Consider the following 14324-nt stretch of genomic DNA (forward strand, 5'->3'; position numbering starts at 1 on the left):
CGTGGGGTGGGTCTCAGGTTGGTCCGATTTTTGGTTGGACTTTCCCTCAATCTTTGTTCCCTCATTATCTCTGCACTTCTTTTAGGCAGGGTAATTTTTGGATCACAGGTTTTGTCAGCGAGTTGTTGTTCCCCTCCTTCCATTAGTCCTGCCCGGCTAGGAGGCGATCACTTCAGTCTTCATGTCCTGTTCCCCCGACCCCCTAATTAGGAGTTTCAGATAGCTTCATTCCCATATCCTCCCAGGAGCCTACCCCGTTGCAGACCTCCAGCTTGACAAAGAGATGCCCCCCCTCAGTTTTCCTTCTTATTCCCAGCCCTCTCACCTCCCACTCCCAACCCTCCATTCTCCCTACATCTGATCCCTACCCTTCTCTCTCTCTCTCTCTCTCTCTCTCTCTCTCTCTCTCCATCTCCTGCTCATTTTGCGCTAAGGATGAGCCTTGCTTTGAAATTCTTGAAGCTCACAATTTTAATTCTTTTGTCTGTTTCTTGCCACAGATTCCATTCAAATTATTTAACTACCACAGATATTTAAAGAATCTTCCAGGTGTGGTGGCACATGCATTTAATCCAGCACTCACTCCATGAGTCAGAGGCCAGCAAATCTTTCGAGTTCAAGATTACCTGGTATACATAGCCAGTTCCCAGGCCAGAAAAAAACAAAGCAAAACAAAACAATAAATCAAATAAAAGCAATCATATATTTACTCATAAAAAAAAAAAGCTTAAATTGCAAGAACTCTTGACTAACCATAGTATGGTTTTTATTGTTGTTGTTTTGTTTATTTCTTATGATCTAGGCTCCATTCAAGACAGTGGCTGAATGAATCACAGCAGAACCAACAAATGTAGTTCATGTTGCTTCTGCTCATTGTTGGTCAAGGGGGATTCATAGAGACCCTTCAAAACATTATAGGCAAGTACAACTGCTCTTGCTTGCCCACCAGAACTTAATGATAAGACCTTATCACTGAAAACATTATGTACTTTGCTTAGGACACAGAAGTGTCTTCCTAAGTGGTCAGTTTTTATAGGACTGGAGGGGGCTATGTCAATTGCTAAGGAGAAAAAAACATCATCAATAGCTTCATCCAGCTGTGAATCCTGATGGCTACAATAATGACCAACCCATCATGATATCCTCATTGGTGCAATAGTGGCATGAAAGTTATGGGGTAACCAGCAACTTTCAAACTAGATTTAAGCCTCCCTATACAGGAGGAAACTCATGTCCGGTACTGTAAACCTGACCAAGAGCTGGGTATCTGCATAGGCCATAAGCTGAGGGAAAACCCTACTGCTATAATTTTATTAAATGGACATTTATTAAATTTCCTCCTAAATACTTATATTCCTCTATCCGTAGATGAATGAGGCTATCTCATCTCTTATCAGAGAAGCTTCTTTTTATAGTGTGTTCAGGTTGACACAGAGCTCAATGGGTTAAAGTGCATTAAGTAAGTGACTGCGGAGTAATAAGACCCATGAGACATCTATACCTCACTCATTCCTCACAGGGCTCACAGGGTATTGCAGAAGAGGAGGCAGAAAGACTGTAAGAGTCAGAAGACAAGGGAGGACTGCCATGTTATATTGTCTTCTGGAGATGGCAGGGCTTTCGCACACCTGAACTCACACTGTGATTGCCTATACAAGACCCGAAGAAGATAAAGCCAGTGAACATTCTGACAGGGTTCAGGGAAAGACTCAGGAGGCCCTAACCCTAGCTGAGGAGTTATCAGTAATCAATGGCTGGGGGAGGAATCATACATTTTCTTCAGAGCCCTGCTCTAATGAATGGCCATAAACCTATGTACACATGGGCACTACTAATTGGACCCAGTGGGTTATTAAAAAATAAAATAAGTAGTCGCATGAATGAGTGTTGATGGAAGGGGTTAGGAGGGGTCTGGTAGGGGTAGGAGGGAGAAATAGATGTGACCAAAATATACTTGCATGAGATTCTCAGTAAATAAACAAAACTTCAAAGAAGCAAAACTGTTACCCTTAGGTGGGAAAAGGGGAATCCAGAATACTTCTTAACATTGCCCTTCTTCCTTAATTATAGGGAAATAGGGGCACAGCCACTCCCTCCAGGAAGAAGATGACACGATGCAGACAGTTGACCCTAGAACTTTCTGAGGTGGTAGCTACCCACATTTCATGCATTTTACCTGCCAAGTACTACATCACCACTACCGCTGTCACTCACTAACATGTGATGAGTTATGTGAGATATGACGATGGATCACTGCACCTTAGTTCTCTTGTGCTTCTGTGAGAAAATACCGCAGGCTGAAAAAGTAGTTTAAAAAGAAATTCATTTCTCTTAGTCAGAGGCTGGGAAATCCAGGATCACGGTGTAGCACCAAGCAAGGCCCTATTTCTCTCTGTCGTTCCATGGCCGAAGGTGAGAGGGTACAAGAGGAGGAGCTTGAACTGAAGCTTTAAGCCCTTTTCTAGTCTATGTTAATCCATCCATGAGAGTAAGTGTTTTAAACACTTCTCATGAGGCAGATTCTCTAACACTGTGTATTGGGGATCAAATTTCAAACAAATGCTTTTTGGAATACCTATTTAAACCATAGCAACTTTTTCCAACAAACATAGGTTCTAAGTCTTTGATGGTGGCAATGATCCCTATGATCAATATTAAATGATGCAGTATTGCTTTGGTTAAATTTTAATACCACGGAGAAAGTCTCGGTGCCCTGTCAAACCATTTTGCTCTAAAGGAGCACCTCAAAAACTTTCGAATTTATCAGAATCACCCAGTGACTCTGGCCTTTAAATGAGATTATGAACGAAAAGCGATCAACGCAGCGCTTGGAATATGGAAATATTATTGTCATCTAAGCGTTTATTAATTAATCGAAAAACACCTGCCCATCCCAATGTCAAGTCACCTCTGCATGTTTTTTTTTTTTATGTCTTAAAAGATTTCTTTATTTTTATTTTAGGCGTATGTGTTTGGCAGCATGTGTGTCTGCGTGCTAGGTTTGCAGAGTACACGTAGAGACCAGAACTGGGCACTGCCACCCTTTGAACTGGAGTTAAAGGTGGGTTGTGGGGTGCTGCATGGGCACTGGGAACCAAACTCAGTCCTCTTCAAGAGCATCAAGCACTCTTAACCACTGAACCATCCCTCCAGCACACCTCTGCCTCGATACAAGAGTTATTCAACCATGTGTGCCATTTCTAGGCTATAAAGTTGACTTTCTAGTGTCTTCTCTTTTAGGTCTGGAAAGCTTCGTTTTTACATTAATGAAAACATAGCACACTGATGTCTGCCAAGCAGGAGCACTTGATGACCACAGCCAACTTTCTGCTGTCTTGAAAATCTTGTTATGTATCTTCTCTGTAGTGTTCATCTGTACAGGAAAAGTAAAAAGAGGGTATGATGTTAGGTCAGTTTCTAATCCTATCCCTGAAAACATACTTTCCTCTTTTTGGTGTTTTCCAATCCTTTTTTGGGGGAGGGGGGGTGGGGGAACAAAAACCACATTTAGCAGAAGGGCTGCAGAGATAAAAGGAAGCTGTCAGTCTTTTAATTATGAGGTGGTCTAATTACAATCATGGGACAGATCACTTATCACACATTGAGGACTAGGAGCCTCAAACTGTGTTGGGATTAGAAAACTGCAAGCAATTCATTAAGACACCACTGACTTCACTCAAGACCACTGTCTAAGTCTCTGTCTAAGTCACCAGCGCAATGTCACTTTAAAATGATGAGACAGGAAAGCACAGTGGAGATGACAGGTGTGCTACCAAAGAGGCTACTTGGCTGTTAGCTACCTGTCTTCTTCTGAATGTCTTGAGTGTGTAATATTGTTACAGAATGGAATACAGTCCGTGTCTCTTGTTCGCCATACAATAAATAAACCCTTTCTTTTTGTTCATTACTGTTTTTTGCTCTCTACTGAATCTTTGTTCTCAGTGCCTAAAAAATATTGTGATTTCTCCTTTCTTAAAAAAAAAAATCAAAGCTCTGCCAAGGGCAGTGGTTCTCACCTTGTGGGTCACAACCCCTTTGGGGGGGGGTCAAATGACTTTTTCACAGGGGTTGCCTAAGACCATTGGAAAACACAGATTCATAACACTAGCAAAATTACAGTTATGAAGTAGCAATGTAGATAATTTTATGGTTGGGGGTCAGCACAACATGAGGGACTATGAAAGGGTCATGGAGTTAGAAAGGTTGAGGACCACTAGGCTAGGAGATAGCTGTTTGTAAAGTGTTTGCCTCTCAAGCTTGAGAACCTGAACTATGTTTTGAGAACCCATGTTGGAAGAGCTGAGCATGGTAGCTTGTGCTTACAGTCTCGGGGCTGGAGAGGCAGAGACAAGTGTAGCCATGAGGTCCAATGGCCACAGCCTCGACAGCAAGTTCCAAGCAAAGCCAGCAACTGTGTCTCACAAGAAGTAAGGTAGATGGTACTGGAGGAACAATAACAGAGCTTGACCTCTGACCTCTGCACACACGTACATATGTGAACTGCCTACAGCCTCACGTACATACATGTATGTACAATAAACTAAGAAATAAAGGAAATTATTTTCTTGGTCTCATGGCCCTTTGTAGGTGCTGCTCATTTTCTGATTCCTTTGCAACAGTGTAGCCCAAAGATTCCGTGTGCTTTCATCTCTCCAATTTTCTTTTCTCCTCTGTCTTGAGCTGGTTCTAATCAGGGCCCCTCTGTATCGATTGTAATAGTATGAGCTATATCATGCTGCCAATCCAAGAGTCTTGAGTTTGTTTTGATAGTTCTCTATTTTGAATTACTTTCCCAATTTTGCCTTTAAAAATTCAACACTCTTGCTTATCTACCATTGGCCGCTCTTCCTCAACATACCTTCCTGAATCCTCCTCAGCATCTTCTGCCTCTAGATGCCCCAGAGCCAGCAAGTCATTCATGACTATGTCACTGTCCAGATGATCTCATTTGCTCTATGACTTTAAATACTGCCTAGAGGCAGATTAGTTCAAAATGTCTCTACCACGGCTCCCTCTGGACCTCCCCTCCAAATTACCATTTTATCCTGTGCTCTGATATTTCCCTTTCTTCCTTTATGCTTCATCACTGCATTTGATCTTTAACAGTGACTACATAGTGCATATCTAATCATTCACTCGTTTATTGTGTCTATCCTTGACTAGAATGTACACTCTATGAAGGCACAACTTTGTTTCATGTCTTCATCCGACAGAACAGATTCTGCTACGAGACACATTAAGCACTCAATAAATATTTGTCAAATGAATCACTGATGTCCGAATTTTAAGTAAGTTAGCCCCTACTTAGATAAAAGTATCAAGGAAGAAACAACGATCATTCTCACCGTTATCACAGCAGGATGTCTGAGTCATTTGCCACAGAATACTAAGAGGCAAGAGTGTTGAACTGGGAGACACAAAGTTGAGAGTGTAAGATGGTGGCAGCAGCTTGTCCTGTGTCCAAATCAGAGAACGGAAAACCCAGCCTACTTCAAGCAGTTACGGCTTGGGTTAGGGAAATGAGGGAATAGAAAAGCTTCATTCAGCTTCATTCACCTCTTTCTATATCTCTGGTAGAGAAAGGGAGTAACAGGGTTCTAAACAATGCTAACCAGTGAAGACATAAATTTCCTGTGACAGAAGGACGGTTTTCAAGTCCACGGAGACCTGGCATCTGATGTCGGCATCCTTACTTTACAGGATCAGAGCTCCCTGCTGCTTGAAGCCCAAGCCCGTATCAGCTAGTATCTATAGCTGGGGCAGGCTCCATCAGGAATGAAAAGATAAATAAAACATAGCTATCTTCAGAGTGTCTGTTGACTCAAGTGAGATGGTAGGACACAGCTAATAGGTGTAGCAGCATTATATAACAGTCAGTGTGTTCAACAGAGCATAGAATCACAGCAAATCACATCTCTAAAAGAGACTAGGAATTGTATTTAAAAATAGGGCTAGTCTCTGGAGTAGAAGGAAAGGAACAATTTGCCATTTTTTTTTTATTATTGCTGCACAGTATAGGGTTTATGCAGAATTGTTTTCTGTTTTGTTTTTGAGACAGGATCTTATGTATCCCAAACTGGCCTTGAACTTTTGACCTTTCTGCTTCCATTTCCCTAGTGCTGAACCATGTCCATTTCATGTGGGGCCGGGGATTGACGCCAGGGCGCTGTGCCTGCTACACAAGCACTCTGCCAACTGAGCTACATCCCTCTCCTGCCAGAATTGTTTTTGTTTCCTTCTAGTACTAAACTGCAAAGACTCTCAACTCATATACCTATAACATGAAGACACATGTCTACATAGATAATAAAATCTCATTAAGTATACACATTGCTAATTTACGATCGGCTGTCAAAGTAAGGCTGGTTATGTTTGAGCCTGTGTCAGCGGCATTGGCAATTTGTTCATGAAGAGTGTAAGCAAACTGTAAAGGGAATGCCCATCATTTTTAAAGAACAAACTGTTTTCAAAGCATTGGGGATTCTTGTAAACAAATAGCAGAAGTGGACACTGGCCAGTTGGAAAGCACAAAGTAAGATCCTGAGCTGGGAGCCCCTGAGACAAGGGTTGGCTCATCCAACTCTCTGACCCTCCGCTCACCTCAAGGCCCCAGGAAGCCAGAACTTGTTTTGACGAAAGGAGAAGCAGAGGAAATGGTCTGCAGAAGCATGGGGCCTACCAGACCTCCTCCTTGGTCACCCCCTCCTCCTGTATTTTTTTATGCTCTGAAGTAAAAGGCATGTGTGCAAGAGAGACAGCAAAGACGCCACTGCTGATATTATTTATAGGTTATTGTGTAAAATTCTTTCATTCTGTAAGATTTATTGGATGCTTATTTGCCAAGAACACTGTTACACATTCTGATTGCATTATGAATTTTCAATATCCGGAGTTTATTTAATCTGTAACTCCTCAGAACATGTAGAAATATCTTGTTACTATGTAGTTAATTCTAATGGGAATGTTATACTGCCGGAAGAGGTTGCCTGTGCACCTCACAGGCAAATGGGATGTGACCAAAATGGAAGTTAGGGAGATTTGGAGGCAGTAACATTTACTAAAAGTTTTTAGCTATAAGATCAGAAAAGCTAAAACTGAGAATGAGATGCAAATTGCAAAAAGCCAGTAAAAGAATGGAAAAAAAAAGAATCTGGAAAATATACCATTAGAAATTTCCGTTATGCCTTTTCAAAAGCACCACAAAATGGATCCTGAATATAGGAGGACAAGAGTAAGAGCCATGCAACCTAGCAAGCAAATAGTCGTTTTGTGGCTGAGCTCCAAAGCTGATCTGGATGGCTCAAGGCTGACTGGGCGTGGAAGTACACAGTAATTTGAAGGCTGAAGCTGGAGGATCACAAGTCCAAAGCTACTTATGATCCACAAGCATATCCACAAGCCAGGGAGATAAAGCTTTCTCTAGACCCCATATCAAAAGAAAAGATTGCTTATAAAGACAGGCCAAGGTTGAACAGACAGAGGAAAGGCTATTTCCTACTATGCATTTCCTAGTGCTGATGTCTTTGCTCTAGCTTCTCCTCAGCAGCCCTCTCCAACTCCTCCTGCCCAAAAAGAGACACCCCATTTTCCGGATGTCCCATGAACACACTGTAGCCTACCAGTACACAGTTCTGAAATGGACACTGAGCTCTTCTGGACTAAACCACAGATCATTTGCTTATAGAATTTATATCGTAACCTTTCCAAAGACTTACTAACTTAACCTGTGAGAAAAGTTTCGAAAGATATGTGGCTACAGCAATTACCTGTTGGAAGGGCTGTGTTTGTTAAGAAAGAATACACCTGTAGGAAGTAGAAGCATTGGGAAATTTTTAGGATGCTCATTGTATAGTATATCTTCATAAGGTATAAAAAGCCTTTATTTCTGATTGACAAATTAATTTCTGGAGGCGTGGTAATAGAAGTTTTTCTTTACTCATACATCCATCTAACATATATGTCAACGTAGAAAGCTGATTGGCATGAATAAGATAAAAACGTCCCAAAGTGGATTTCAGCCACTCACATCACCACCTGAGTAATGTTCTCAGTTGCTCTATCCTCTGTCACCACTCACCCGGTGACCTTCGCCAGGAACCTGGTGGCTGCCCAGCCATTTTCCTCCAGCGTATCTGATTATTTGCTGAATTCTGAGCTCTATGCTGCCTTCTCCTTACTTTGTTTTGGGCCTAAACATCCCCACCATGCAGGCTCTACGGTCATTTCCAACCCTATTGCCACTCGGGGGTTATACTTCTCTCCCATCCATGCTTTATAAAACCATAGGGAATCTTCGTGAAATGCAAGCCCATTCTTCTTCTCTTTTCTTTCTAAATCTTACAATAATACCCAAAAGATAAAGTCCTGACATCTTTGCATGTCATTCAGCCACCCTCAGACTGTGGTCCCTTGCCTTATTTTTTAATATAATCTCTAACCACTGGCCTATACACAACATTCCTTCTACCTATACAAGTGTGTCAGGTCTTGAAGTAGCCATTTCACATCTCTCTGTTGAAACAACCCGACTCTGTGATCATTTCAGCTGTTTGACTTTCCTTCAGACTTAACACCAATGCTTTCTTGACTTCCTCTGCAAGAAACCCATGAGTCACTGCTACGCTTGGCTATTGCCTCTAATAGAGCAGATCCCCATTTGTGACAAGGCTTCTTCTACTAGGGGGGAAGAGGTAGAATCTGGTATGAGGGTGAAATATATACTTTGATATTGCATACAATACCTTCGAACCTGCACCATCAGAGTAACTCCTGTTTGCAGATCATGGGTGAGGTGTGGAGTTCAATAAGGGAGATTCAGAGAAAGAAAAAAAAAATCACAAGTAATGACTCAGATGCATTGAACTTGCATTCAGTTAATTTTTTTTTCTGGTATGTCTAAATCAGAGGCTTTTGTGAAAAGGGCCAAAGAAGCAGGAAGGAGCGAGTCAGAACAGGTAGTTGCTCTCAATAAATAAATGATCAAATGTTACAAAAATAACTGAAAGACTTTTGCTTTGGGAGCTGAAAGATTGGTGATGTCTTGGTAGAAAATTCCAACCCTCAATTGTACATTCAGACCTGTTCTTGTCATCTGAACTTGAAGCAATGACTAAGAGGAAAGGCTGGATAATTACCTGCAAGTTATTTCAGAATGTCCTTGCCAATCTGAGTGCTTCTGCCCTCTGGTGGCAGTTTACCCAGTGTTTTATTCAATTACTCAAGATGGCTCATAGTCATTCAATGCTGAAAACCCCACAACATCATGCAAATCAAGAGATTCAAATCTTTGTGTCATTTTAAGCACACCACGAGACATCTAGGTCCTAAATGATGTTCATTTCCAAAATAGGCACCAAGTATTTATAAGATGTCATTTAAAAAAAGTAATAAGTGTTACTTTTTCATTACAATGCAAGAACAGACTAAGCAGTGGGGCTGGATCCAAGGTTGGGAGCCTCCTCCCAACTCCCAAAGTGCTGGACTTTTGTTATACATGTTTAAAAATACAGAAAATGAAGGTGAACATAAGATTCCCTCCCAATCCCGCCTTCCCTACCTCTTCTCCTCCCATACCCCTCTCCAAGTCCACTGATAGGGGAGGTCCTCCTCCCCTTCCATCTGACCCTAGCTTATCAGGACTGACTGCATCATCTTCCTCTGTGGCCTGGTAAGGCTGCTCCCCTCTCAGGGGGAGGTCATCTAAGAGTTGTCACTGAGGAAGGGACAGGAGCTCCACAAGGAGAACAACAGAACCGAAAAATCTGAGCCCAGGGGTCATTTCTGAGACTGATACTCAAACCAAGGACCATGCGTAGAGATAACCTAGAACCCTTGCACAGATGTAACTCATGGAAGCTTAGTTTCCAAATGGGTACCCTAGTAAGGGGAACAGGGACTGTCTCTGACATGAACTCAGTGGCTGGCTCTTTGACACTCGATATCTTTAAAAACTGAACTTTGATGATGCATTATAAGTATCAGGCAATTCTAGCACTAAGGCAGGGAGTGTAATAAAACAACTCATAGCTCTGCAGTTCAGGAGGAATATAGATGGGGTTATATCAAAGGTGCATGGGAAACCATCTGTAGACTTTCCAAATGATCCATTGGAGCAACAAAAATATTAGTTTATAATCCCCCCCAAAATTTTAGTTTATTATCCAAAAAATATATACCCATGAGATCACACTGTATACAAGATGAAATAGATAATAAACTTCCCAGATAAGAGGATTTCACATAATTTGTGCAGATTCTACACGCCTCACTGAGGTGCAACATAACTGACTACATTCATGCAATAAATCATGAAGAAAGACTAGACAAACCCAAACTAAGAGACACTCAACAAAATACCTCGCCAAACATAGCTCAATGCTGCCATGATCATGTAAATGATGGAATCATGAAACTGCCTTGGCCAAGAGGAATCGAAGGAGGATTAGATGCAGTGAGGGATCCTGGAGGGGATCCCCCCACCCGCCAAAAAAAGCTGAGATATTAGGTCACCAAAAAAAAAAAAAAAAAGACATTACGTGAAAAGAAATGTAATTTGGATGAAGTATGGATTTTATTTGATAAGAGTGTATTGATACCAGTTCATTTTATCAACAAGTAAATCAAACTAATGGAAGGTATTAGGAGACACTAGGAATAGGTGTATTTATTTATTATCTTTGCTACTTTCTGTAAAAATTAAAACTATTCTAAAGTAAAGTTTTAAGAAAAATGAGCCAGATGTCCCATTAGAATCAGCAGTAATCAGTGCCCTGTGGTGAGTCAAGGAAACAAAAAAATATTATTAGATAACTGTTGGGAAATTAGATAGCAAAACATACAGAAGAAACAAAGTTTTCATTTGAGAAATGAGAAAGATAAAACATGATTTAAGAGTAGATACTATTTTTATTAAGTAAAACATAAGAAAAATCCACAAGCAACCAAAAGATTAAAATATGAGCTTTGATATTACAATGTATGTAGAATTTTAAGGTAGAGGAGCAGGGTGGTGATGATGCACGCCTTTAACCTAGCACTCAGGGAGGCAGAGGCAGTTGGATCTCTGAGAGTTCGAGGCCAGTCTGGTCTACAGAGTGATTTCCAGGACAGCCAAAGCTACATAAAGAAAGTTGATAAAGAGATAGGGTTTGTTTTTTTTTTTTTTTTTGGGGGGGGAGGTGGTTTCATAGCTGTAATCATACCCAATCTGTAATTTCTTGGAAGTTTTTTTTTTTTCTTTTCTCAACTCAGTTATTCTCAACCTGAAAGTTGCGACCCCTTTGGGGGTTGCATATCAGATATCCTGTATATCAGATATTTACATTAGGATTCATAAAGTAACAAAATTACAGTTATGAAGTAGCAAAAGAAAAATTTATAGTTGGGTCACTGCAACATGAGAAACTGCATTAAAGGGCTGCAGCATGAGGAGGGTTGAGAACCGCTGTCTTAACTGAAGAGAAATTCTATACGGAACAAATTAATCGGTTTCACTCTGCTTTGGGAATAGACTTAATTTATGTGTATGAACTTTTAGCAACTGCTCTAAATATAATACCTAAAATAAGGCACAAAATATCAGGAAGTTCACAGTATTGTGCTAGAGTTTAATAGCTTAGCTCTTGACATCACTGTGGCTGTGTTATGACATTCAGGAAACGGCATGAAAGGACAAAATCCATTGCCAGGCAACAGCCACAGAAATGAAAGCACTAGGGCTGCAAAGTGGGCAAAGGGATTAGGGAAAGGTGGGTATACTTCAGACATGATATACGAGACGCTAGGAAATGGTGAGGATTAGACCATGTTAAATAATGTACTTTTCAAATGCTTGGTGCATGAACACGCAGGTAAAAGAGAGAATGTGTCTCTGAGGAAAGGAAAAAGAGGAAAGGAGATAAGTGAAAGAGGGAGGGAGGGTAGGTCAGGGAGGAGAGGAGGGAGGGGGCTATGACTGGGATGTAAACAGAATAAATAAAAATTAATAAAAAAAATAAAGAAAAGGCGAAAAAGAGAGAATGTGTTGAAATTAACTGGCAGACAGAAATATTAATGTACTAAGATGTTTCTGTAGATCCCTTGTTCAAGCGAGTTCATTGTTGCTCTATTCATAATAGCTAGGAAATTGAAACAATGTAGATGTTGGTCAGCCGGTGAGTAGGTAAAAAAAAATCTGGCATACACAGTGGAATATTAATCAGAATATTAAAAATGGAATTATGAAAGATTCAGGTAAATGGATGGTGCTAGAAATAGAAACTCATCCCAAGTGTGGCGACCCAGACCCAGAAAGACAAAAATATGGCATTTCTTTTCTTTTCGTTTTTGAAAGAAGTATCTTTAGTCACCTATAGGTAGGCTCCTGCTCCCCTCCCCCAATACTCATATTTTTAAAGCGTTTCACACAATGATTATTTTTACAAGACTGAAAATTTGACATCTTTACTTTCAACTTGACAGAGGAGTCTTTACCAGCGAGGGCCAGCCCAACAAGTACTGTTGGAGGTTATAATACATGCTATGTAATATGTATCATATAATCTACATCCTGTGTAAATAGCATTTTGGAATAGGACAGATGTTTATTGGAGAGTATAGCTAATTGCTAAGATTCAGATAGGTAGTTATCATTAGGAATAATATTAAAGAGTTTTATCTTTATTCCTGCTTCATTTTTTAAAATGTAATTACTCTACGGCCTGACCTCAGCCTCCTCCTTCCTTTCCTCCCAGTCCGCCCTCCGCTATTTTCTCATCTCCTTCTTTTCAGAGAAGAAGGGGCCGAAGACCCACCCTGGCACCTCAAGTCATAGCCGGACTAAGCGCATCCTCTCCCACTGAGGCCAGACAAGGCAGCCCAGCTATGGGGAAAGGAATCCAAAGGCAGGCAACAGAGACAGCCCCTACTCCCATTGTGAGGGGACACACGTTTGTTCCGTGTGTGTGTCCAGGCGGCCCAGGCAAGCAAAGTGACATGTTAAATTCCGTTAAAGCAAGGAGTCCAACAGCAAGCATTCTTGAGCACACAGTGCCACCCAGTGGTCCGGCATGCGCAGTGCATAAAGAATGGCAAAGTCCGTGTGAGGTTGTGACCAAGAAGCTTTCTGTACAGCTTTGTGTTGAACGAAACGTTCCCTCCTTTGTAATCACTCTCTCAGAATGGTAGGGTAGATTTTAATATATTTATTTTTTTAGAGAAGCCTGGTAAACCTTATCAGGGCCTTTCATCAATGAAAGGAAAACACGTGAGTTGTGTGCTTACCATCGCATTGAATAATAAAATCTCTTTAATACAAGTGGAACTCATGGCTGAGAACATCTAACAAGACAAATCAAAGGCGCTTTACTTACTACAAGTCAAAAAGCTAGCTTTCAAAACAGTCACGAGAGAGACTCAAATCTTGACTCCCCCAAAGCGCTGAGCTCTGACATGATATTAGATTCTTGACATAATGATTAGAATTTCCCTTCGTCTGACAGTAAAGAAAGATTCTGTGTGGGGGTATAGAGAGACATTGGATAAAGTTAGGTCACTGAAACAAGTTTCACAGCCATGTTAACGTAGGAATTTCCTAGATGTTTAACTCGGAGGGCTGCAGCAGTATTCTTAGGAAGTAACGCCCTCAGGACCTTCTGGAATTCTCTAGGGAAGCCGAAACTTATTTACTGTGTTTTCTAAAACAGAACAATGGAATGTGTGGTTTGAAGGTCCAAGGAACTCACAAGAGGTTGTCTGACGGCTGTTACACAGTATCTCCAACTTAAGGTCTACCTGTGAACTTTCTGTGCCTCTCAATGAGGAACCCACGAACTACTGCGCTTCTCCCTTGCTGCGTCCTGTGTTTCTTGATCTCACACTACCTATGCATTAATACCTTAGCCTGCTGCTACCATATCAGTATTGGCAGAAGGGATGAGACACCTGGGATAGAGACAAAAGATTTCATTCTTCACAGTTAGCAGCAGCATCAACACTATATTGTTCCCTTTGTCCCCCAAGTCCGATGGAGGCACCATACAAAGATACAAGTATGTCCCACAGTAGGTCTACATCCTAGTTTGGGAATGCAGACTCCATGGAATCTACTCCTTTTGTAATAAATGGCAAGCGTGCTGGCTCTCTGCCCCAAGCCTCTCATGCATTTGTCAAGGTGGCTTCCTTCACACACCACCTTGAAAACGGCCTGGATGAACAGCAGGCGGGTCTTTGCCTTCTTAGCTCACAGAGTAAAGTTATCCTGGGATGCTTAGGCTCATCAGCATTTCCTGATTCTCACACTAAGCCAGAAGCAGCATTCTGCTGATTTCCCATAGTTAGCCCAGTGG

At 41.3% G+C, this 14324-nt stretch overlaps 1 protein-coding gene across 2 annotated transcripts in view; it reads right to left on the bottom strand.

Annotated features, from left to right (window-relative positions):
• Positions 1–2303: 2303 nt before the first annotated feature.
• Lacc1 (laccase domain containing 1) overlaps positions 2304–14324 on the bottom strand; it is a 32407-nt gene continuing 20386 nt past the window's right edge. The window contains exon 6 of one of the 2 annotated variants that reach the window (XM_021658397.2): positions 2304–3373. In XM_021658397.2, the coding sequence (XP_021514072.2) occupies positions 3370–3373 (4 nt within the window). In that variant the 3' untranslated portion in view covers positions 2304–3369. The remainder of the gene's footprint in view (positions 3374–14324) is intronic. The other variant, XM_021658396.2, reaches the window with a different exon arrangement.

This window comes from Meriones unguiculatus, chromosome 9, assembly GCF_030254825.1.
Source record: "Meriones unguiculatus strain TT.TT164.6M chromosome 9, Bangor_MerUng_6.1, whole genome shotgun sequence".
NCBI lineage: Eukaryota > Metazoa > Chordata > Mammalia > Rodentia > Muridae > Meriones > Meriones unguiculatus.